The 23,955-nt window shown below is 44.7% G+C and overlaps 1 protein-coding gene across 3 annotated transcripts; it reads left to right on the top strand.

Annotated features, from left to right (window-relative positions):
* The first annotated feature begins 513 nt into the window (after positions 1 to 513).
* Positions 514 to 22,231, top strand: RANGAP1 (Ran GTPase activating protein 1). Of its 3 annotated transcripts, XM_051636307.1 has the most exons (17): positions 517 to 605; positions 1,190 to 1,227; positions 2,109 to 2,246; positions 4,276 to 4,403; positions 5,324 to 5,383; positions 6,004 to 6,183; positions 8,949 to 9,083; positions 10,287 to 10,445; positions 10,635 to 10,748; positions 12,294 to 12,393; positions 13,113 to 13,197; positions 13,607 to 13,757; positions 14,255 to 14,368; positions 14,699 to 14,801; positions 15,527 to 15,615; positions 17,442 to 17,563; positions 21,961 to 22,231. In XM_051636307.1, the coding sequence occupies exons 3-17, from the start codon at positions 2,135 to 2,137 to the stop codon at positions 22,028 to 22,030; spliced, it is 1,722 nt and encodes a 573-aa protein (XP_051492267.1). In that variant the 5' UTR covers positions 517 to 605; positions 1,190 to 1,227; positions 2,109 to 2,134; the 3' UTR covers positions 22,031 to 22,231. The 3 variants fall into 3 exon arrangements, with proteins under 3 accessions (XP_051492283.1, XP_051492267.1, XP_051492276.1); XM_051636323.1 differs by lacking the exon at positions 1,190 to 1,227 and having other exon boundaries at positions 514 to 605; XM_051636316.1 differs by lacking the exons at positions 17,442 to 17,563; positions 21,961 to 22,231 and adding an exon at positions 17,141 to 17,428.
* The last annotated feature ends 1,724 nt before the right edge of the window (positions 22,232 to 23,955 follow it).

Raw genomic sequence — 23,955 nt, 5'->3', positions numbered from 1 at the left:
ACAAAGATGAGATCTCCGGAGACATTATCTCGGCGAGGGCGCAGAGAAAAAGTCACTGGTGTCCCATCCGCGTGTACGTGGGAGGCCTGCAGCGCAATTCACAGCTCCTAAGGCAGCACCCTCCCCGCACGGCTGGGGCACACACCCGTGACACTGAGCGGAGGCGCTGGAGGGACAAAGGCCGCTGCCCCCGGGCCCCTCGCTCGCACCGCGGGCCGCGGGGCCAGCGGGCCCTGCCCTGCCCTGCCCGGCCCTGCCCGGCCCAGGCCGCCTCCCGCCCGCCATGCCGGCCGTCCCCCCGCGACTACGCGTCCCGGCGTGCCCCGCGGCGGCCGGTGGCGTCACGCGGCCTGTGGCGTCAGGCGGCCCGCCCGGCCCGGAGCGGCGCCCCCGTGACGGGACCGCGCCCCCGTGACGAGCCGCCGCGCAGCCAATCCCGCCGGGGAGGAGAAAACTGCCGGCTTTCAAATCCTCCGCCTCCCCATCCCCCCCCCCCCCCCTCCTCCTGCTCCTCCCCCCTCGGCACCGGCGGCGTGAGGGCTCGGGGCCGCCTCGCTTCAGCGCGCTCCCTCGGCAGCCGGCGGCGGATCCCCAGCGCCGCGGAGGTGAGCGGAGGGGGGTGTGCGGGAGGCGTGTGCGGGAGGCGAGGCGCTCCCGCAGACTGCCCCCCCCCCCCCCCCTCCCCGCTTCTTTCCTGCCGGGGGTGACGCCGCCGCCTCGCGGCTCCCGCGCGCGGGAAGGGAGGGCGGGAGGGGGGGAGGGGGGGGGCACCTCCCCGCGGGTGGGGTCACGTGGGGGGCGGCGGGGCCGGGGCTCGGAGCCTTCCTCGGAGGGGGAGAGGGGCCCTCGACCTCCCCGTGGGGGTTCGGAGCCGCACCTGCCCGGGCCCGGCTGGCGGCAACCTTGGGCTGTCACCCAGCGCCCCCGGGCCGGGGGGGGGCGGCGCAGAGCGGGCTCCTGCCCCCTCGGTGCGGCGCGGCCGGCGTCTCGGCTCTTGGTCTGGACGGAGGGTCCTAACTAAAGCGCTCTGCTCGACCTGCTGCTGGCTTTTTTTGACCGTGAGAAAGCGTTACAGCTTCATACAGTCTTCCAAGTATTGAGGAAACCTCACCTCAGACGTTTCCAGATCTTGGTTTTATTCGCCAAGCATGCTAACTCTTCGATTTTATTTTATTTTATTTTATTGAAGCTTTCCCTGCGGAAGAACTAGCAGTAGAGAGACCTCTGGTAGGTTGGCAATTGGGCGTGGCTGCAATTAAACATGCTTCAGGATGTGATAAGGAATTCCTGTATTGAAATTAGGAAGTAGCTTGTGCGTAAGGTGAAGAAAGTAAAAGGGAATTTAAAGAGAAGCAAAGGCAGTGAGTAGTACACCTGTGGGGTATGGAAGAGCATCATAGTACAACAGAACTGTCTTTTTTTTTTTTTTTTAACATGGTAGGGTGATAAGGTATTTAAAAAGTAAAGTTAGCTCCAGTTAACTTGGAGACCAGTTACTTCACACAGTGACACTGAATAGTGCTGTGCAGGTGCTACTAGGCATAGCTAGCTGGTTAATGTGTGTGGGACATGGGAAAGGAGGGAACCCACAAACCTGAGATGGAGTTTTGGATGCAGCACACGTCATGTTTTCAGCAGCCCATTGGTTCTAGAACTGTGCTGACAGGGCACTGCTGGGACTATCACTGAAAGGAAAAACTGTTGTGTTCATCCTAGCTTGATTTGGAGAACAGAGAAAGTGTGCAGTGTATGTAACTAAAGAACAGGGTAAGGGGAGGGGATGCTGTGTTTCAATTGCAAAGAGTAATGTCTCCATGTGGCCTTAATCCATAGTTTTATCTACTAGTTATTTATGAAGTGTAAAAACTCCATCAAAACCCAAGTTTCATCAGTATTGGAAGAAGCAACACCATCTGACTGGCTGGCCTTGGGGTATTAATCTAGTCTGGCTGCCGTAAGCGGGCAGCGGGGAAAACACTTGTGACATTGAAAACTCAATTAGGTATCTCAAGAACAAAAAGCACATTAGTGTTCAAATAAATGTGATTATTCATACACATGATGTATTGTAGTTTTTTTTTATATTGACAGTTTCTTTTAATTGGCAGCTCTTAACATTAGGGAAAGCAGGAAAATGGCATCAGAAGACATCACTAAGCTTGCGGAGTCACTTGCCAAAACCAAAGTGGGTGGTGGACAACTGAGTTTTAAAGGCCAGAGCCTTAAACTCAATACAGCTGAAGATGGTAAGAGAAAATACCCTGACATCCTATAAAATTTGTTTGTAAACCTGCTGCTGATCCTGCATGGCCAAGTTTTCAGAGTATTAGCTGTGATGGAAGGGTCTTCCAGCTACAGCTGCCTCTGGTAGAAATATTTCCTTCCCTTCTTGTACCCTGCTTTGACCTGCCATACTGGCAGTACTACAGCTGGTGGAATTGGAGTTTGGCTCTCTGTTGTGTGATTCCTCTGTTCTCACTGTTCTCTCCAAGTGCTTTTGACAGTCACTGTGCATTAGAAGTCAGTTCTCCCTTTAAAAAGGAGAAACAAGTGCACAACAGCAGTTGGAACAAGTTGATGCTTCAAAGATCTGCACGGAGGAATGGGCTAATATGTTAGTCTGCTGCAGTAGTCCAGTTTATTCCCACATTCTGATCTTGTTGGGTTTTATCCTGGACTCTTTTTTGCTGGTGCATAGCGTGTTTCCCAATTAAAAATTTCTTGTATTTACTGATAATTGGTAAATATCCAGAAAACATGTATATATCCTTAGAGCAACATTTATTCTATGTCAAGAAAGCGCATGTTCTTCAGATAAGTTATTTGCTATAACGTGTGCTTTTTTTGTTGATTCCAAAGGTGATGCTTTTTTTAATTGCCAATTTAGAAGTGCAAAGCCAGTGAACTACGGGGAAAGGCCTTAGAGCTTGGGAATGATGACAAGTGACAGAGTCTGCAGCCTGCTCCTGTGTCTTGGATAGGATTAGTCTAGAGTTAACTTGTTCCACCCTGACATATTTGCTGAACAGACATCTACTTTGGTCAGTCAGTGTACTTCTTCCCATTTATGTGACAGCAATTCCCATCAACTTTTAGCTTAGTCCTTGCATCTTTGCAGGCATGTGCAATTCAGCTCCTTGTTGAATAAGTCTGGGATGACTCTTCTGCCAAGTCATGAGATTCAGACTGTACCCCCTTGCTTTCTAGGCTTTCTTAGAGGAGTTTAGGCGCAGCTGGATCCAGACTTAGCCTCTGACCATAAAGAAGAGTTTGGACCCTCAGTTCTGTCACAGGGTCAGATTATTGCAGCTTGAGCTGGGTGCCTTCTTATTTTACCTGAGCCTTTTAAGGCCTCACAATCTGAGCATGTTCTTGTTCATGCAACTGCTCATCTAATTATCTTTCACATCTTCCCTTTTTGATTGGTTCTACCCTCCTGTGTTTGAGGACTCTGTTCTCCATCAGTCTTTTTTTGTCAGGACAATTTCCCTTCGTTCTCCTCCAGTTACTTCTTGTCAGGATAATTCTTCAATAGTCCAATTTCTCAAACCTAGGTTTCAATTTATCCATGTTATAAGATCATTTTGGGTAATTATCTCATTGTCTACATCTTGTTTCAATATTATTCCAGGTGGCACAGTAAAAGTTTAACTAAGGTTCAATCAAAGGAGTTCAGCTAAACTTTAATTAAAACTGGCCTAAGGCCTTATCACTCCAGGTACTCATGCTAATCTAAGTCACTTATGTCAAGCATTTTTCAGTTTGCCCAAACTTGAACTTTTATACAATTAATTCTAATTTTCCTTTAATCAATCAGGTATCCCCAATATTCCTATAGTCAGTCCATTTCTACTTTCAACAGTCCTACCTTTTGTTTTATTTAGCATAACTGCAAATATGGATCAAAAGTTCCTGACATTTTTCAAGGCATCTGTTAATAGGTGCATATAAAACTTTACAGTAAACTATGTGCTGAATGACAGAGGGAACTTACTAAGGATTAGGTAAGGAAACTCCTGCAAATAGGAGGATGGCTGTCAGAGAACAGAACTAGAAATAAATTTTGAAAAGGCAGGGTGGGGAATAGAGAATGTTCTGTCTAGTGACCTGACATTTTAGCTGTGTCCTCCATTGATGCTTCAGGATTCTTTCAGATAATATTGTTCAGTTGTTTTTGCTAAGGGTAGAGTTGAGCAAGTGTTGCCGCACCAGAGCGTTATGGTGGTACCTAAGATGATAGTTAAAAGGCCAACTGGACTATTTGATTTTTTCCAGCTGAAGAAGTGATCAAACAAATTGAGGAATTTGATGGCCTGGAGGCATTGCGCCTGGAAGGCAACACTGTGGGTGTGGAGGCAGCAAAGGTCATCGCTAAAGCCTTGGAGAAGAAATCAGAGCTCAAGGTGAGGTCCTCAAGTGGGTGGTGGAGAAGGGCAAGAAGGAATATGGAAATACTAGAGGCCTATCTATGCTTTTCCTGCAGAGCCTGCCTTGAGTTAGCCCCAAAGCTTGCTTGGTGGTTCTTCCAGTAGGAAGAACAACTGTACGAAAACATGGCAGTACTTGAGTGTTTTGGGATAATGAGGACACTTTCTGCATTCCTAACTAACTGTTCTGGTCAGAAGGCTTCCAATCTTAAAGCTGGGAAGCTGTGCAAGGAAGAGCCTCTCTGCAGAGGCAGCGTCTGTGAGCAAAGAACTGTGACAACAAAACTTAAAACTCCAATGGAAAAGCTGGGTCATATCTTCTGATGAGTGATCAGATCTTTTGAATGAGTCTTCAGAGAATGTCTGAGCAGGGAAGAAATAAGAGGAAAAGCACCAGGTTTTTTTTTTCCACAGCCAAGCTAATTTTCCCTGTTCCTGTTCTAGCCTAGTGTTAGGAGACTGCTGTGCTGCTAGAGGCAGTGTCCTTTGCAGGAGAGGAGTATAAAACATTGATTCATGTTAATCACCCAAATGTGGCTTTTCAAGCAAGTCCAGATTGTTGAGCTCCATGCCTCAGTAAAATCTGCATTCCTAATGTATCCTTCAGTTTCCTGCTGTGTTTTCCTGTGGTCATTTTCTCGGGATAAAAGAATTGCAATTTGAGTGCAACCAAGAATTCTTGTACAGTATTATTTACAATGTCTATTTCAGTGGCTTTATGTCCTTGCAGGTCAAGTAATTGTAACATTAATTCTTGTAGCTCTTCAGTACAATCAAATGACAAGCCCAAGGGAAGGCAGACAGGCTGTCCTGAGTGATGCAGTGCAGATTGTGTATGTAAAGCTCTGTTGTCCTAAATATTATTAATGGTCTTTATCTGTATGGTCTTATTTTAGAGGTGTCATTGGAGTGACATGTTCACAGGGAGGTTAAGGTCTGAGATCCCTCCTGCTTTGGTAAGTAAAAACGAGAACTGAGAGTGCTGACTCATGCTTTTTAGTACAGAGCTGATCTTTCTCTATGCTTTTCTCACTTAGTGTCTTAGAATAGGTGAGTGATTCTATTTCGCTTGTTCTGTATGAGGTGGAGGAGAGTTGGTAAAATGCCAGATGCAAGTCTGCGCTAGTGAAGAAGCTTGTTGCTGGGGAAAACATCTTGAGATCTGATAGTTGGAATGGGAACTAAACTTCCTAATAAAAGCATATTAGCACTTCTTCCAAGAGCATTACAGAGCTCCCTGCCTTCTTGAGTCCTGTGAAGCAAGAATATGGACTCAACAGAATGAGAACAATATTTCTTTTATCAATGTAGGGGGAAAACTCACTTTGAAAAATGTGTGTTTGACCTAAAGAGATGTATAGTTTTTTGATAACTGCCTTGTGGTTATCTTTAGCTTCATTTGCACAACAACCTCTCTGGCTTTAGCCGTAAAGCTTTATTTCTCCCTGCAGCTTTGCAGAATGTCTTCAAAGTGGAAATCTTCTGCAGCATCACCAGCTCACCTAGCCACTGCAGTGATGCTGTCACTAAAAGTCAATCCACTCCCTTCCACCCACTGCCATCTGTTTCCTTACAGAACTCTTTGGGGGATGCGCTCATCACTGCTGGAGCCCAGCTGGTGGAGCTGGACCTGAGTGACAATGCCTTTGGGCCAGACGGTGTGCGTGGCTTTGAGGCGCTGCTGAAGAGCCCTGCATGTTACACCCTGCAGGAACTCAAGCTCAATAACTGTGGCATGGGCATTGGTGGTGGGAAGGTAAGGGTTGTCTCCTTAATGGGAATGAGGTCAGAGCTAGGACTTGGCTTCAGGCAGCCCTACACACAATCACTGAATGGTTGAGGTTGGAGGGGATCTTTGGTCATTGTGTAATTCAACTCCACTGCACAAGGCAGCTAGACCAAGTTGCTCAGGGCTGTGTCTAGTCAGGTTTTTAATATCGCAAAGGATGAAGACTTCACAGGCTCTCTGGATAATCTATCCCACTGTTTAACAACCCTCACGGTAATAAAAGGAAGGAGGGTTTGTGTGTTTGAACAGAATTTTCTCTGCATTGGTTTGTGTGCGTTTGTGTCAGGCTCTGCCTTCTTTGCAGCAACTTCTCCCCCTGCCCCTCACCCTTGTATTCTGAGTGTTTCTTACACATGGATAAGATCTCCTCCAGACCTTTCTCTTCTCCAGCCTGAATAATCCCAGCTCTCGGGGCTCTTACAGTATGTAAAATTCTCCAATTTCTTTGTCATTCTTGGGACCCTTTGCTGGGCTCATCCCTCTATGTCCATGTAGGAGCCCAGAACTGGGGACAGCACTTGGATGCTGAGCAGAGAAGGATCACTTCCCTTGACCTGCTGACAGTGCTTTTCCCAAGGCAGCGCAGTAGGCTTTCTTTGCTGCAAGCATGTATTGCTAGTTCCTAGTCAACTTCTCACTCACTAGGACACCCAGGTCCTTCTCTGCCAAGCTATTTTGCCTCCAGTTGACCCCCAGCTTATGCTGGCTATATCAAATTATTCCTCCCCATTTGTAAGACTTTGCGTTTCCCTGTAAACATCTGCCTTTCTTGATGAGGTGATTGAGTGCACCCTTAGTAATTTTGCAGGTGACTCCAAATTGAGTGGGGAGTGTTGATCTGCCTGAGGGTAGGAAGGCTCTACAGAGGGACCTGGACAGGCTGGAGTGATGGGCCAAGGCCAATTGTATGAGGTTCAACAAAGCCAAGTGCCAGGTCTTGCCCTTGTGTCATGAGAACCCCGGGCAATACTACAGGCTTGGGGAAGAGCAGCTGCAAAGCTGTTGGAGGAAAAGGACCTGGAGATTGACGATCAGCTGAATATGAGCCAGCAGTGTGCCCAGGTGGTCAAGAAGGCCAATACCATAATGGCTTGTACCAGAAATAGTGTGGCCAGCAGGAGTAAAGAAGTGATTCTCCCCCTGTAATTGGCACTGGTGAGGCCACACCTCAAGTACTGTGTTCAGTTCTGGGCCACTCACTACAAGGACATTAAGGTGCTGGAGGAAGTCCAGAGAAAGGTAAGAAAGCTGGTGAAGGGTCTGGAGAAAAAATCTTATGAGGAGCATCTGAAGGAACTGGCTTTGTTTAGTCTGGAGGAGGCTGAGGGGAGACCTTATCACTCTACACTTGTAGGGAGGTGAGGGTTGGTCTCTTCTCCCTAATAGCAAGTGATAGGACAAGAGAAAATGGCCTCAAGTTGTGCCAGGGGAGGTTTAGATTGGATATTAGAAGAAACTTCTTTACTGAAGGGGTTGTCAAACACTGGAACTAGCTGTCCAGGGAGGTGGTTGAATCACCATCCCTGGAGGTGTTTAAAAGATGTGTAGAGGTGGTGCTAAGGGACATGGTTTTACACTGGACTTGGTAGAGTTAGGTTAATGCTTGGACTCTATGATCTTAAAGGTCTTTTCCAACCAGACTAATTTTGAGATTCTTGTTGGCCCATTTCTCCAGTCTCAAGATCCCTTCCCTGTGCATGTTTTCTTGGGTACATTTCTGAATTATGAAAAGCCCATCTGGTTTTCCAGGATAGGAAAATAGTTCTATCCTAAAAATTAGATTCCCTGTCAAGAGAGCTAGTAGCCTTGGATTTGAAAGAACAGTGTTACCAATCCTAGTCCTGAAGGATGCCTGTTGGATGATGCAGAAAACCAGGACTAGCTGTTATCATCAGACCCTGTATGTTTGCCTGTTACATAAATGAATATTCTTAATGTTGTCCCAAAAGTGGGGCCCATCACCCCCTGTGCAATAAGTGGATCCACACACAGAGTCAAAATGTTTGCTTTAATTTCCACTTCTGCACAGAAAAGGAAGGAGGGTGGTGTTCCACAAAGCTGGCTCAGCTTCCTGAAACGCAAGTGCTACTTTTATACACAGAAACATATAAAATTAATTTATGTCTAACTATATTCTGTCACTTGTATACATGACTGGTTAACTTAGTTCTTCACTTCCATTTAAAGTGATTGTGCTTAAAGATTTCATCACACGTGCTCAAAGGGTAGAAAGCTTTTTGTTAGTAGCCTTATGGTTGGGTATTTTAGTGTGCTAATAGTACATTAATGTACTGATGAGATGTTAATACGATGCATCCAATTAGTGTTTTCTACCTAGTGCTCAAGGCTATCACCAAGATAAATTGTGGGGAGTGCTCCTGCCCATCCCTTTCATCTGTCTTGCAGGCCTATGTCTCAAGGACAGGCTGACTGCTTGGGATGTGGTTTTCTCAAAATCTTGTTGTTTCAGTGTTGTCTAAACTCTGGTTTTATTCCACTTCGTTCTCTTTTATGTGATTTTTTTTTTTTTTTTCCCCAAAATGTTACTTATTTCAATTAATAACTGACATAATTGATAGGGTCAATGTGTTTATTGTACATTCTGCTGAAGAAGGAGATGCATTTCAGTAGCAAACAGAGTATTTCTTGAGAGCTGGATATATACAATACAAAATTTGGATTCCTTCAGAATGAGATGCCGAGGTCATAGAAATTTCTTGTTTTATCTCTAGATACTGGCAGCTGCTCTGAAAGAATGTCACAGGAAATCAAGTGCCCAGGGCAAGCCTCTTGCTTTGAAAATATTTGTGGCTGGCAGAAATCGCCTGGAGAATGATGGTGCCACTGCCCTGGCTGAAGCCTTTGGGGTGAGTACCAGACCGGAGCTTCTTGGCAGCAAATTGGAGCAAGGTGTGCTTAAGTGCTAATGTTAAAGATAGTGCACACAGAGCTTGGCTCAGCTTGGAGACAGTGGCTGGTTGTTAGTTCACTAAAGTTGTCATGTTGTTTACTGCTGAAGCTGGAATCTTTAACAAATGCAAATAGAACTGGTGACTGAATGTTTATGTGATGTAAGTTTCCAAACACAAAACTAATGGCAGTGTAAAGTAGTTATCTGAGGGAGAAATAGTCATGTGCTGGGTAGATTAGGAGTAGTCTTATTTCTTCTCCTCCCTCTGTGCTAATGGTGGTTATCTGGCACGGAGGCAGCTGACCTCTTGTGTGCTTTTCTGCCTGGTTGTTCAATCATCTGGCAAAATCAACCTCATGTTTCTGCCAGCATCATCCCATGAGGGCTCTCAGTGGTGCCTAGCTTCCTCTAGCTGTCACTGGCCATCTTGCACTTATGTTTGAGGAAGAGAATTCACTGTGGTTGGGGCCACCTACTTTCCTTTTCCTTCCTCCACTTCTGCTAAAAGCAACTTCTGAATTATAATGCGTATTTTCAGGTGTATTAACAATTATATTGCAGGTTAAAGTTTGGGTTTTTGTTATCAAGAGCTGTCTGGGTGTGATTTTGACTTAATAGCAATCATGGCAAAAATATAAGTTCTTAAATATTTGAGAAACAGATAAGGTGATTTGTGAGGAATTCAGACTGAATGGCTCTACCAAAATGGGATTCATTACTCTGTTTGGTGACAGGCTTTTTAGTCCATAAACAGTCTTCATGTTAATTTTCTTCTGAGTTTGTTTCTGTAGTTAGGTTGAAATGTAGGTCTTAATTTAAAAAACACTGTATCCACTGATGTTGCTTGATCTCTTTCAAGGTTGTTGAACCACAGGTGACAAACTATTGTTTTAACATAGCCTAGAACAGACATGCTGGGAGGTTGTTCCCTGTGACTCAGGATCAGGGGCTTTATATTAATCTGACACTTGCCACAAACCTGCAGTTTCACTTAGATTTGGGATATAATTGCTGGTAAATAGTTCTATATAGAAGAGCTAGTGGAGTTTTGAATTGGAGGAAAGCAATTTTAAGCAAATCCTAAAGAGTGGGACACTATATTTTTCAGTTGAAATGTGTTTTCTGAGAGTTGTTTTTTCTTATCTGCATCTTTTTCCAGATCATTGGGACTTTAGAAGAGGTCCATATGCCACAAAATGGAATTAACCATCCTGGCATCACAGCCCTGGCCCAGGCCTTTGCTATCAACCCACTGCTTAGGGTTATAAACCTGAATGACAACACCTTCACAGAGAAGGGAGCTGTGGCCATGGCAGAGGTGAGTGGTTCTAAGCAGTTGGTTTGAGTTTGTCTTCTGCCTCCCAGTCTTCTTGAATATGGTTAGCATTAGCACTTCTGTGTTGGTGGAGCCACATGCCATGCTGCATTAAGAAAAATGAACTTCCAGGATTGACATGACATTCATTTACTTGCATGTCTGCACTTTGGAATTTGTGCTATCTTGCAGACTCTGAAGGCGCTTCGACAGATTGAAGTGATCAACTTTGGAGATTGCCTCGTGCGTTCAAAGGGTGCTGTTGCTATTGCTGATGCTGTTAAAGAGGGGCTTCATAAATTAAAGGTATTGTCATCTTGCTGTTCAGATTTGCATTTTTTTTTGAAAATGCCTCCTTTCCCATTTCCTGTTTTCTGTCTGTCCTCCTACCATTACTGATTATTTTAAAGTGGAATTCACTTCAGTGCAGGCTCTGTGCTCACAGCTTGAAGGCAGTAAGTTGTGCTGTAGAATAGTGACATCACCACATCCAGCTGAGACTATTCTATGTGGACATGTACCAGTGACCTGTGTAGACTCCACTTTGTTTTTGAAGCTGTTGGTTCAGCTCAGCAAGTGCTATTCAGGAAATCTGATAATGGAAGTATCTGTTTTCAGAATCTCTGAGAGGGTCATGGGTGTGGACTAAGATGTTCTTCATGAACAGCTTGTAATCTCTAGCCTTTCCAAATTCATACAGTTCATGCTTTTATCGTTAGGGCATCTATCAAAGGTCCAAATATTTTTAGTTTTCTGGCAATACCATAGCCTCCTGCAGCAGTATTAGCACAGGACTCATATTTGACAATTCTAGACAGGCCTAAGTCAGTCAGTAATGTAAGTAAACTAGGATCTCTAGAAACACCTGCCATGGGTCACAGCTGCACTGGGACAGATGCTGGACACAATTCCTAATCTTGCAAGCTCACAGTCAAAGACAAACATTCAGCTGAGTGCTAATATTTATTTATATATATGAACCTGGTACAGAATGAAGTAGGTGCTTTACAGTGTGAGATCCCTTGCTCAGGCTTCTGCTGGTTCTGCTGGAACTTTTGTGTGGATCTCCCAGGAAAACATAAGCAAGGACTCTAATGGGATATTGAGGTGAACAGAGAGAAGTTAAATCATTTTTTTCTAGAGCAGAAGTGGGTAAGGGAGGGTAGCATGAAGCAATTGTAGCCGATTCATTCTGTTCAAGGACTGCTTCCCGTTTGCTGTTAATATTAAACCTCTTCTCAGGAAAGGATTCATTTAGCACCATGTGGAATTGTGGGCAATGGTGCCTGGTTGTTGAATAACTTCACTCTTAGTAGTCTGTCCACACTGTTTCTCTGCTGTGTTTGTCAGAAGTGGTACCTCCATAGTTTGTTTTTTGAAGACCTTAACTTGCAATGTAAGTGTTCAAAAACAGATGTGCAATCCATTTAGTACAATAGCCACCCTTCTCCAGTAAGACTTACTGGTGTTTGAATCATGGAATGTCCTTGTGACCCTTGAATAACTGAAGGTCTCTAGTTTTCTGGCTGCTGAGGGCTGAAATGTCTGCTACCTTTTTAGGTGAGCAGTCAGAATAGTCTGGTCTCTGTGACTATTCTAGTAAAGTGGTTACCTTCAGAAGTGCTGCTCTTAACAGTTGTATGTTTCAAAGTGCACCTTCTTAGGTATATGAAGTTAGGAGTATATGTCAGGTTTTATTTTGACTTAAAAAGTTAGTGTGTTTTTGGTTTTTTTTTTGCTAAGAGCCTCTTCAAATGAGAGCTTTTTTGGAACACTTGTGAGCACACAAAGATTGTGGAGATGATAGATATTAACAGGAATTCTCCAAACAAATGTTCTTCTGCTTCTTAGGAGCTGAATTTGTCCTTCTGTGAGATCAAACGAGATGCTGCTCTAACTGTTGCTGAAGCTATTGAAGATAAGGCAGAGTTGGAGAAGTTGGATCTCAATGGTATGTAAATGCTAGATCCAAGTATGTCTAGTCTGCTCCCAACAGAAGCCACTAGGAAGAATGTTGATGGTATCACATATTCTAGTCTTGCAATTGTCAGCAATGAAAAATGGTACTTGGAGAGTAGCTGAACTTGGATGACCTGAGGGCAGGAGGCAGTCATATCCTGAAAATTCTCTTAAGCCATGAACTCAGTTAATTGTTAAGCAGTTTTGGTACATCTTGTAAGGTGGAAGGATTAAACTGATACCTGTACCTGTTTTCAGTAACACTTCTTAAAAATTGTTCAGGTATTTCATGCTTGAAAACAAAGACCTCTGTGCATGTCTTTGCAGAAGAGTTGGAGAACTTTTGACCAGTGTTGGCCTTTGCTGTTCATACCTTGGGTCCCTGCATTTCAGTGCTACTGTGTTGTCTGTCCTTGTTTTAGAATTGCTGAGAACAAGAGCCGTGTTTACAGAACTAGCAGGTAGCCTCTCAAAGACACTGAAAAATTAAGGAAGTTGTTTAACTCCAACCACTGTATAATGCTACTGGAAGTTGTTTAACAGCTCTTTGATTCTGGTAACTGAAGGCTGCATTTGCTGCCTCTAAGGTGTTGTGCAGATGTGACTGCTAGCTACTCAATTGGAGAAATGAGAGAGACAAGAATCTACAGCAAAATCTTCAAGAACAAACTTGCATCTGTTAAATCTATTCCCTTTCCCTTACCAACCTAGGTAACTGTCTGGGAGAAGAGGGATGTGAGCAACTCCAGGAGATCCTTGAAGGCTTCAATATGGCAACTGTGCTGGGATCTTTGAGGTAGGCAGCCTATCGTAGTTTAAATCAAATTTCCCCACAATTTTCAACAACGCTTTAACTTGCCTATCTGTTTTAAAATAACAGCTGTGACATTGCAGATGGACGTTGGTTTGAGTGTGCAGTGTGGAGCACCATTAGGGGATTCCCTAAGCAAGATAAGCCTTGTGGTGTGTTTTCATTACTGGACTTACCTTAGTCTTAGTTACTGGTTGCATTCCTCGCTCTTTGCTTGCCAGTGTCAACTGGGTGACTGAAGCCTGAATGTCCCCTTAATCTGTTGTAGATGGAGAAATATTTCTTGCAGTAAGACTTGAGGAGAGGCTGGTTTTTTGGTCCTTGAAAAAAATTGAGTTCCAGTGTACAGGAATTGCGAATGTGTGATTAATGTAACATGTAACTCAAACCTTAGTGATGATGAAGGAGAAGAAGAAGATGATGAAGAGGAGGAGGATGAAGATGAAGAGGAGGAGGAAGAGGAAGAGGAACAGCAGCAGCAGCTGAAGGAGAGAGAACAGGGAGAGCAGGAGTCACTGACTCCTAAGAAGATAATTGATTCACAAGTAAGCTTACTTCCAAATGTGTTCCTATTCCTCAGCTGGAGAGGAGAGTAAAGGTGGAGATGAGATCTAGAGTGAGTCTGAACTTGACACCCTGGCAGGCGTTCACATTCCTGCATGGGCTGGCACTGTTGCACCAGCTCAGGGAGATAAAATGCAGGAAATAAAGAAAATTGATTACTTGGAAACATGTTTTGTTAAAGTGTTCATGTGCACACGTGCATGGAGAGAGAGGCTAAGTAGAAATTAACAAACATGGGTAGAAAAAGTCTTCCCATGTCCAGAGAATGGTGGGAAGTTTGTATGTATAATGCCACACAGTCGTGCCAGCGTATTCTGCCTTATTCTAACTCTGGGCTCATTCCAGCCTCAAATAGTTTTCCAATAGAACAAATCCTGACCTGATGTACCTGTGTCCTGACCTGCCATGCATGCCTTTGCTGCTGAAACAATTTATTCACTTATAAGAGTGATCTTGAGATGGGTTCTGCCTGTTTCAGGATTCAACTCCGGTGCCATCTCCTCCTGTGGACGTTGCCACGTTCCTTGCTTTTCCATCACCAGAGAAGCTGCTACGACTAGGACCAAAGTGCTCGACGCTGATAGCTCAGCAGGTGGGTGAGCCCGTGGTCTCTTTCAGTATCATTTAATCCTCAGAGGTGATAACCTTCTCTCTTGAGGCCTAGATTTGCATCTTCTCCCCATCTTCTCCGAGGAATCTTACGGAAGCAGATGATGCAGTTAATGCTTTTACTGGCACCAGAGCTTCTGCACAGAGTAACTTTGTTTCACAGTGTTGCTTAAATCTTCCCAGAGGGCCAAGGCCAAACTGGTGCCGGTCAGCTGATGGCTGGAGTTCTTGTCGCAGCCCTGGCATTGACTCCGCTGTAGCTGGTGAGCAGTGAACTAAATGGCCCCTGATTTATTTTCCTCTTGTCTCTCAGGCAGATACATCGGATGTAGAGAAAGTAGTTACAACACTCCTGAGGATATCCTCGGTCTTCAAAGACGAAGCTCCGGTGAAAACAGCGGTGCATGAAACGACAGGTGACTGGGTCTTTTTTCACTTCATGGTGTGACCTGCTTTAGTGTGAAGGACACCAGTGAGATGCAGAGGAGGGCTCCTGGGCACCAGGCCATTGGGCTGTTTTGTCCCTGGCAGCAGGAAACCCCAGATACTGAAATATCAAACTGTGCCATGCTGTTGTATGCAGTGAGAGCTGAGATTCATTCTGAACTTAGCCTATCCTGTGCTTCCAGAATGTTGGTCCTGAGGGAGGCCAGTAAACAGCTGAACAGGTTTTCTCTTGGTGTTCTCATTCTTTTTGGTTTCAAATGAAAGATGAATTCTCACTGGGCTTTAAAATGTTCAAGGCTCCAACTCTTGCTGCTCTACTTCATGTTACCATATGTATGTATGCACATAGCATGCATGTTCAAATGCATTGAGTAGCACATTTTGTAGTGCAGAGGACTGAGGTCAGGTTGCATCTGAAGCTTGGTACTGTGGGAACTATGGATTTTTCAATATTTTTTTTTTTCCCCTTTTCCTTTGTATCAGGCTTTATATACTTAAGAACTGGGTTTTATCTATTTCAGCGATTATACCTGGTACCTACAGAAACAACTAGGATCTTAGCAGACTCCAAATCTCCCAAAGCTCATTTAAAAGCTGGTATTTCTTGAGATCCTGTATAATCAATCTTTATCTTAAAATCTGTAACAACACCCCTTTCTATATAGTTTAGTATGATGTATGTGTTTATTTTTAGACGCCTTGATGAGAAAAGCCTTCACTTCTGCCACATTTAATTCAGATGCATTCATCACAAGCCTCTTGATCCACATGGGACTACTTAAGGTAAGGCAGCAGGAAAGAGTTAAGTTATGGTCTGTTTAGGCTATGGAAGACCAGACTTGGCTGGGTTTTGGGTAATTATGTTGCCATGGAAGCAGCTGGGTGCCTGTGCATGCCTGATGCCCAGGGACAATGGAAGTCTGCAGGTCCAGCAGAAATTGCAAATTGCAAGGTTGCACTTGGATGAAGAAGGTGTCAGCTCTTTTTACCTCTTCTGCTTAACATGCTCTGCCTTCTCAGTCATTTCTTGAAGGTAGGGAGGGTCAGGTAAGAAAATCGTGCTGCTGCTGGGCTATGGTGTCTATAAAAAGCGGTGTCCAGGAGTCTTGTCTTCCATGTGGTCCTTCAGGGCATTTCTCAGTTGTGTGGCTCAAAAATGTATATCCAGCTACTTGTGTTAGATCTTGTGTAGCATTCAGTGTCATGCTTTGGAGTATCTTTGCCAAGTACTAGAGTCAAATATGTAGTTACATGGAATAAATTTTCTTACAAGAAAAGATAGAGGGTCAGTAGGATACCTGCAAATATCATTAGAATGTCTGTAGTTCTACTGTCAGTGAGATGACTGGGAAGAGATTCTCTGCAAAGTTAAGGAACACTTGCCTACTGGTGCTACAACAGTTAGTTTCTCACTGCCCCAGACCTAGAATCTGAGAATGGAAACTTTGACCAAGACAATTCTAAACCACAGAATAGCCATAATCTATGTTATGGCAGCCTGCTCTTGATTAGATTCATGTTTTTCCTTCTGGTAATATCCAACTTGGGATACAGACAAAACATAAACTCGTGCTCCAGAAGAATTGCTTCAGACCAGGAAGTGGTATTGATAATAAACCCTTTGAGGTTCAGCCAGATGCTTGCTTGTCCTCTGATATAGAGGACTGGTGATGAATTAGGTGTATGTGAAGAGGGGGAAGCTTCCATCACTTTGTGAACCCAAACAGCAGATTTTCTTAGCACCAGGAACTACAAGGTCAGACAGCTGGGAACACAGGTCCAGATTCTGCCTACAGAGTGAAGAATCACAGAATGGTTTGAGTTGGAAGGGACCTTAAAGATCACTTAGTTCCAGCCCCCTGCATGGGCAGGGACACCTCCCACTGCATTAGGTTGCTCAAAGTCCCATCCAGCCTGGCCTTGAACACTTCCAGGGATTGGGCAGCCACAACTTCTGTGGGCAGTTAGGATGGCAGTGGAGAAATAAATGAGAAAAATGTAAGCATTTGGACATGTAGGTTATCATCACGTTAGGAGCAATAATAACTTAGGCATCATGTTAGCAGGGGGATGACTATCAGCTTTACCTTGTACATAATTGTAAGACCAGTTCTGTAAATACTGTATCAAGTTTTGAAAGAAGGCTGCTGGAGAACTGGTGATGGTATAAAAACGAGCTACAGAATAATGCAAGGAAGAATTATGTAATTTAGGCAACTAAATTCTTTATGAATCAAAGTTGGTGGAATTCCTTGGGAGAACACTGTGACACAGGGCCTCTGAGAAGATTTGGCTGTTCCACTTGCAGGTTCATTTACTTCCCTTTCCCTGTTGTTGGTGCTGTCAATGACTGGGCTCTAACTGACAGTTGGTAAGTACTAGAATGTCCTTGATGCTGCCATATTTCAGATGTTGGTGCTGGGAGGCTATGGACTCGGCTACCTTTGTCTTGAGGAACATTGCACTCAATCCAGTGAGCAGCTTTCTCTCCTGCAGTGTAGAGCAGCACTTAATTCAGCAGGGAATTCATTGCCTCTGTGAGCTACAATGGATTAAATAAAATAGTGATTGTCTGATGTCTGACTTCCATCTTTTTGTCCTTTTCTTAGAGTGAAGAGAAGATCAAAACTGTCCCAAGCCTCTATGGTATTCTTATGACTTTGAATTATATGGTCCAGCAGGATTATTTCCCTAAATCCCTGGCCCCTGTTCTCTCAGCATTTGTTACAAAGTAAGTATTGTACCTGCCATGCAGTCTTCTCCATGGGAGCTAGTGGAACTGTTGAAGGGTTAATAGCTACATACAAGCTGTTTGGTTAAAGCTCACTAAGTATCTGTTCTAAAGTTAAGGATTAATAGTTTAATGGGCCTCTACTTTTATCTTGCTTACTCCAGAATGCAAGGTTTAGAGGGGAAAAAAAAAAAAAAAATCTTGATTCTAAAGAAGAAATAGTGGAAAGCTGGGTTTACAACTGACTGGCTCTGAAGCAGAGACTGCTAATGCCAGTCACAGGAGAGGTGTGTTTTGAAACTAAGGAAACCTACTGGGTTTCTAGCCAGTGCTTGAATGAACTATGAGTGCACAGGATCTAACTGCACCCTCCAAATCATCCTTCTGAGTATGAGGGTCAGCAGAGCTCTACCTGACTTGTCATGCTTTGTAACACTGAACACCAGATAAAAACAGTGCAAAACACAATTTTTTTTCCTAAATGAAACTGATCCCACTGTGACAGCAACAACGTTAGTGGTTTTTTTGATAAAATTAGAAACTTTAAGTGTTGAAGAAGCTGCTTCTATTTAATGTTATTACTTCTAGTAAAGGTATAGAATCAGCCCACACCCCCAGCCACTTCAGTTTCTTTGATGTCTTAGGGCATAGTGAATGCAATAGATGTGGAAGCCATTTATGTCCTCTGGATTAAATCAGTGTGAACTTCAGCATTGTTGTGACTTAGAAAAAACCACACCAAATAATAGACTTCTCTCAAGAGAGGAAGTCTTAATTACTACTCTTCAGCAGTGAAGAGGAGAAATAGTCAAAAAGTGCCATTTCAGGCAAAACCAGCAGAGGTCTGAGATCTGTTTACAGCTTGGTGGCTGGCTCAGTGGGGACCACGTGCTGTGTAGGGTGAGACCCCCTTTTGGACAAGTCACAGGATGAGGCTTAAGCTTTCCTCCCCAGTTTTCACAGTGTGGGGAATATGCACGTATCTCTTGCCAGTGAAAGGCAGAGGTATCAAATACTTGTGGTCAGTCTGAAACACAGATGAGAGGGATGTAGTGAGGTACTGGTAGTCAGTCTTTTCTGAGCTCCACTGGGATGGGAAGCAGGCCAATTGTGATAGGGAAGAATTTTTCCAAGCGTTGGTGTGGCTGAAGCTGTCAAAGCTGGTCTGTCACAGTGGAATGTGTCCAGCAGCCAGCCATCCTAAGGTCAATTTTGGAAAGTAAAACTATGTACCTGGCTTGTTTATACATGTGCAAATGCTAACCTAGAGGTCCTCCAAGAATTAAGCAGTTACAAGCCAATGGCCAAATGCTTTACCAACTGGACAGGTGTATACCTCCAAATCAGTCATTATAGGTTTAAGCAAGAAGTATCAGGACTTGCCATGTGAAGTTGTCCAGACAGATCACTGTATTTCTCCTGTTTCCTGCTCTGCTGCCTGTGCCTTTGATCTTGCTTGTTGATCAAATAGATACGTACAGCACAGGATCCGATACCAGCCCTAAAACAATGAAGAAAAAGATGGTTTACTTAATCAGGCACTAATTATGCAGGATCCAGCTTGATCACAAGTACCACTTAGTGTCTATCAGCTCCAGCCCTCCAAACAGGATTTAAATCACTTGAAGCAGGGAATACAGAAAAGAGGCCTTTGGTTCAGTGCATTTGACCCTTCTAATTGCTTATGTCAGATTCCAGTGCCTAGAGTAGCCTTGTAACTCAACTTGACATGTCTTTCTCAACAAATTTGCTCACAACAGACACTTATTCCCCACTCCCTGTATGTGTGTGTGAGCCTCTACCAGGCTCCAGGCATTCAAAATACCAATAAATGTTTTTAATTTGTAGCTGATGCTGTATGTGACAAAGTAAAAGTAACATTCTGGTCTTAGTGAATGAATAAAAAAAAATTCCACTGAATCCAAAACAAACATTTCACTACGAGTAGAAGAGGGGGGAGGTTGTGTAAAAGTTGAGTGAGCACCAAGAGCCTCTCACAGTAGAAGGCAGGTCTGTCTGCCTGTCTTAGGTATGTGAGGGTGCTAATGCCAAGCCTCTAGTGCTCCTGGTGCTGTGACATTCTTGGAGCTGAAGCTTTCTCTGATTTGCAAGCCCCCCTGTTGCAAGCTGTGCTGTTATCATAGGGAAACTCATGTCCTGTGCAACATAATTAAGTCAACACTATAAACAAGCAATATATCTTTGTGTTTTAGAAATGTATGTATTTCCTAAAATGCTTTCCCTAAGGGAACAACAGCTATTAAATTGCCTGGAGAGAGCCAGGGCAGTTCAAGAACCACAAAGTTCTTTTAAAACAGCTTCTTGATTAATGTACAGCCCTTGTCTTAGTATTCAGTCAGAACAAAAACACATTCCTAGCCTTAAATCAAACCTCTCATTGGTTAACCTGCTAACCTGCAGAGCTCATCTGGGCTGTTTCTGCAACAATTCTACTTCAACTCTGTCAAGACCACGAGTCCTTCAATTGCAGCAAACTGGTATGCAGTTTTGAGACATCATCTAGGCTTTTTCCTTTAGGATTGCAGGATAGCTCTTTTGGGCTTCTAGAGCTGTCATGTTCTTGTAGCTGTTTAGGTTAGAGCTCTGCTGCCTCTTGCTGCAAGGGGCTTACTACTGCAGTAGGCGTTCTACTCCTTTGTGACAATTGGTGACGATGGGGGTAGTGGTCTCCATTCAAAAATGGTGATAAAATGATTGGCGTGGGCTGTAAGCAGCATCCATCTTCTCTGCTGCAGTCATGCCGTCTGTTTTCTTTTTTTGGACACAAGAGGGTGCTGTGAATCCACATGTGCTTTTCCATAGTTCTTTAGGTGGAAACCTTGATGTCTGCCCCACTGTGACTTGCTGGATGGAGGTGGTGGTGGTTTTGTGTGAGGGGTTTTGGTGGGTGTTTGGAGTTTGTTGGGTTTTGTTTGGTTGGTTTTTTTTGCTACTCTTTGCTGCTGGATCACTGGCCTCTTTCAATAGCCTGTGGCATAGAGTGGGAGGCAGTTCAGCTCCACAGCAAGCAGGAAGGCTGCTTAGTGTGAGGGGAGGATCATTGTTAGGGGGCTGGGGGAGCTTGTCTGTGATCAACATCGGCAGTTCAGGTTCTCTGTTTCCAAAAATGGGGAGCTGGCCAGACCAAATCAACCTGCTCATTGCTAACAGGGCCAGGTCTTCCAAAATTGACAGCTGAAAGACCACACCCAGCTACTTTGAAGATAAACTGCTGGTTGTGATTGGGTCCTGTCTGTTCAGTGTGGGGCACTGAGTGTCTCTTGGGTGGATAAACAGGGGTTAACTCTGGTCCAGAATGTGCTTCTGTTAAACTGTAGCATGCCCTGTACCAAACAACCTCTGCAGCTTTTGCCCAGGTACTGTGAGTCCAGAGAGGAACTATTTACTCATACCTAGATACTCCCACCTTTATTTCAGCTCCCCCTTCTTTCCAAAATTGAGTAGAAGGCACTGTTGTTAAGGCTCTTCTGCTGTGTTGGAGTAGGAGAATGAAAATCAATTAATTTTACCTTTCTCAGAAAAGTGGAAAACATTGGATAGCAACTATTTGGAGGAAGTTCCCTAATGGATGGATACAGACTGCTAAAACTTGCAGTGATGCTCAGAGAACAGCTAGTCTGTGGACACAGAAATATACATTCCTGGGAGGTGATGGGAAGGTTAGGGAGTTTTAGTCCCATGTTATTCCTGATGTAACTGTATGGTGCCATCATCTAGTTTCAAGGAGCAGGTTTCCGTGTGAGGTAGACCTTGCTAGTGCAGTGTCTGTGCCAGGCTCTTCCAGACAATGGTCTGCAGGTTCTGGGGGCTGTTTGTAAGGCACCCCAAAATGTGTCCCAGCAAAGACAGTCAGGTGTTACTCTGGGGCAGGGAGAGCCTCTTTAAAAATCTGAAACCAAAGTCCCCATCAGGTCAAAGGTAGCAGGTGACTGGATAAGAAAAGATTGGAGCAGGCTTGTATTCTGTGTTTTGGAGCCCTAAATAGTGAATCTATATGGAAAACTCCATTGCTGGGAGGGAAAGGGGCTTCCACCCCCACTCATTTCCAGCTACCAGAACTGAGGCACTGGGCTGCAGAGATCAACAATCCACTGCTGGTTTTCGTACCTTTGGAAATAAATGTTCTGATTCTCAGCTGTTGTCATCCTGACTTGGACTCAGCAACAGGAGAGAGAATTTTCCACAGCAAGCTCTGGATGGGCAGCAGTGATCTGTGCAGAGATCAGGGAATGGTTTCAGAGGAGATGACCAGGGGGAAAAGACATAGACTTCTGCACATGCAAGCCCAGGGTGTTTGAAATGTAGCGTGTGTTTGCTCATTTAAAGTCAGATACAAAGCAGTTCTTATATTTAGCATTTTAAATCTCTTTCCACAGACCAAACCGTGCTCTTGATTCCTGTTCATTTGCTCGCCACATGCTCTTGCAAACCCTCCACCAGCTGTAAGAGATGAGATGTGCTGCTGTGCCCTTCCCTCTTCATAGAACTGTCATCAGCAGAGAACTCAGAGCTGCATCATGTTGGGAGAGGATCCCAGAGCCCAGATGGACACACCGTCCCTGTCCTTTTTTTTTTTTTCTTTTTTTTTTTTTGTTCCCCTCTTGGAAGGTCTGTCATCCCTTCTGCTTTCATAAACTTGGAAAAATCCTGCTGAGTTTTTTTTCTACTTACTCCTTACGAAGCGACTCCCTGGTCTGCAGGGCAGGTGCTTATGCTAGAATAAATCAGCACTGTTCTGAGCTCTGCATGAATTGAGAAGAAGTGTCCTCCACTCAGGTCTCATCGGTGAGGGTGTGCCAGGACTGACACGGGGCCCAGAAGCCCTCTCATCAGAATCAACCCAGCTCTGCATTTCATTATATTGGACTGTGGCTCCTGCCCAATAGCCTTCAGCACTGTGCAGGAGGGAGGCTGCACTGCTGCTGCCACTGCTTCTCCAGGCCAGGGGAGTGCTTCACCCCCTCTGCTGCTGGGTCAGAGGGGCGAGGTGTGCCCCCCTTTGTGTCTTCCTTCAAATCTGTTTGTTGGTGGCAGCGTGTGGCTCATTCATAGATTAACATACTCCTTCTCTGCTGCTGTGGCTTGGAATGTCCATGTAGTGTGGCTGACCCTGGTAGCCATTGCTTAAGGAAGCAAGCATATTTTTATTGTAAATTTTATTTGCTATTGCCTGTGATGTTCCCTGTTCCAGCCCTCTCCCTGTCCCTTTTCCTTCTTTTCCAAATTAAATAGGCTTGGTTTGGAGATGAATACAATCCATGAAATCCCTGTGGAATACATGTTCCCTTTTTTGTCCCTTTGACACAGCACTGGGACTGTGTGCACTGTTCATGTTTGAAAGCTGAGCACGTGTAAGAGCACAAAGAATTAGTGCTGATCATTTTGGGGCAGGGCAGTGCTTTTTCCTTGTGCTGGAGGAGTAGAAGCAGATGCCCTTAAATTACCCTATGGAGGATTGTTTGTGCATATACATGTTTGTGGCACCTACCAGTCCTGAGCTCACAGCTTGGTCCTGCTCCCTCTTCTTTGAAGCCTCTGAGAATCAAACACATCTTTCTCTGCAGGTAGCAGAGTTGTTCCTTACCTCTCTGTTTCAGTTGGAGGAGACTATTCATCCTCCCTTACCTGACCTTACAATCAACATGCAGTGTAAAGCAGGGCTGGTACTGGGAAGAAGTCAGGGATATGGAGTTAGTTGTCCCTTCCCTGTGAGAGGCAGCATGTGCCACAGCTGGCAGGGTGCATGTGCTTGGCCTCAATGCAGGAAAAACTGGTGGTAACCCACAGGGTGTGCAGGCAGCATGGACAGAACAGAGGTCTGGTGGGACTGGATTGAAATAAAGTGCATGATATGTGAAAGACCTACTTGCATGCACACTATGTTCTTCCAGGCTCTGGGCCACTGCTGGTGAAATGGGGGTGGCTGTGATCCAGCAGGCACAGGAAAGCTGTCTTGTTGCTGTGGCTGGGGACATGCTGGTCTTCATGTAAAAGCAGTGTCCCTTCATCCAAAAAAGGCTGCCCTTAAGCTGAGAGCAAACTGTGTTTTCTTCCAGTTTTTGTGACTGAAGCTGGAACTCCTCTGTGTCCAAATTGTTAAAACTCAACTGAAATTAAGGCACCTGTACCTACAGAAGGAGCTTCAATCATTGCAGGCTGAGCCCTGTCTTCTTCACCTCATTTCATTCTGTTCCTTCAGCTCCCTGTTGCAAAAGCAAATCTGTTTAAATTTTGCCATGAGCTTGAGGGCAAAACCAAGACAAAAGCATCTGTAATTTCTGTAAGTCTTGAGCCTAGCATAGCTTTCCTTGAAGTTCCCTGGCCTCTTGCTGCTCTTCATCTCCCTCTGCCCTGAAGGAGGCTCATGGAGA

This window comes from Apus apus, chromosome 1, assembly GCF_020740795.1.
Source record: "Apus apus isolate bApuApu2 chromosome 1, bApuApu2.pri.cur, whole genome shotgun sequence".
Taxonomy (NCBI): domain Eukaryota; kingdom Metazoa; phylum Chordata; class Aves; order Apodiformes; family Apodidae; genus Apus; species Apus apus.
The sequence above is the reverse complement of the archived record's forward strand: the minus strand, read 5'-3'. Positions and strand labels throughout refer to the sequence as shown.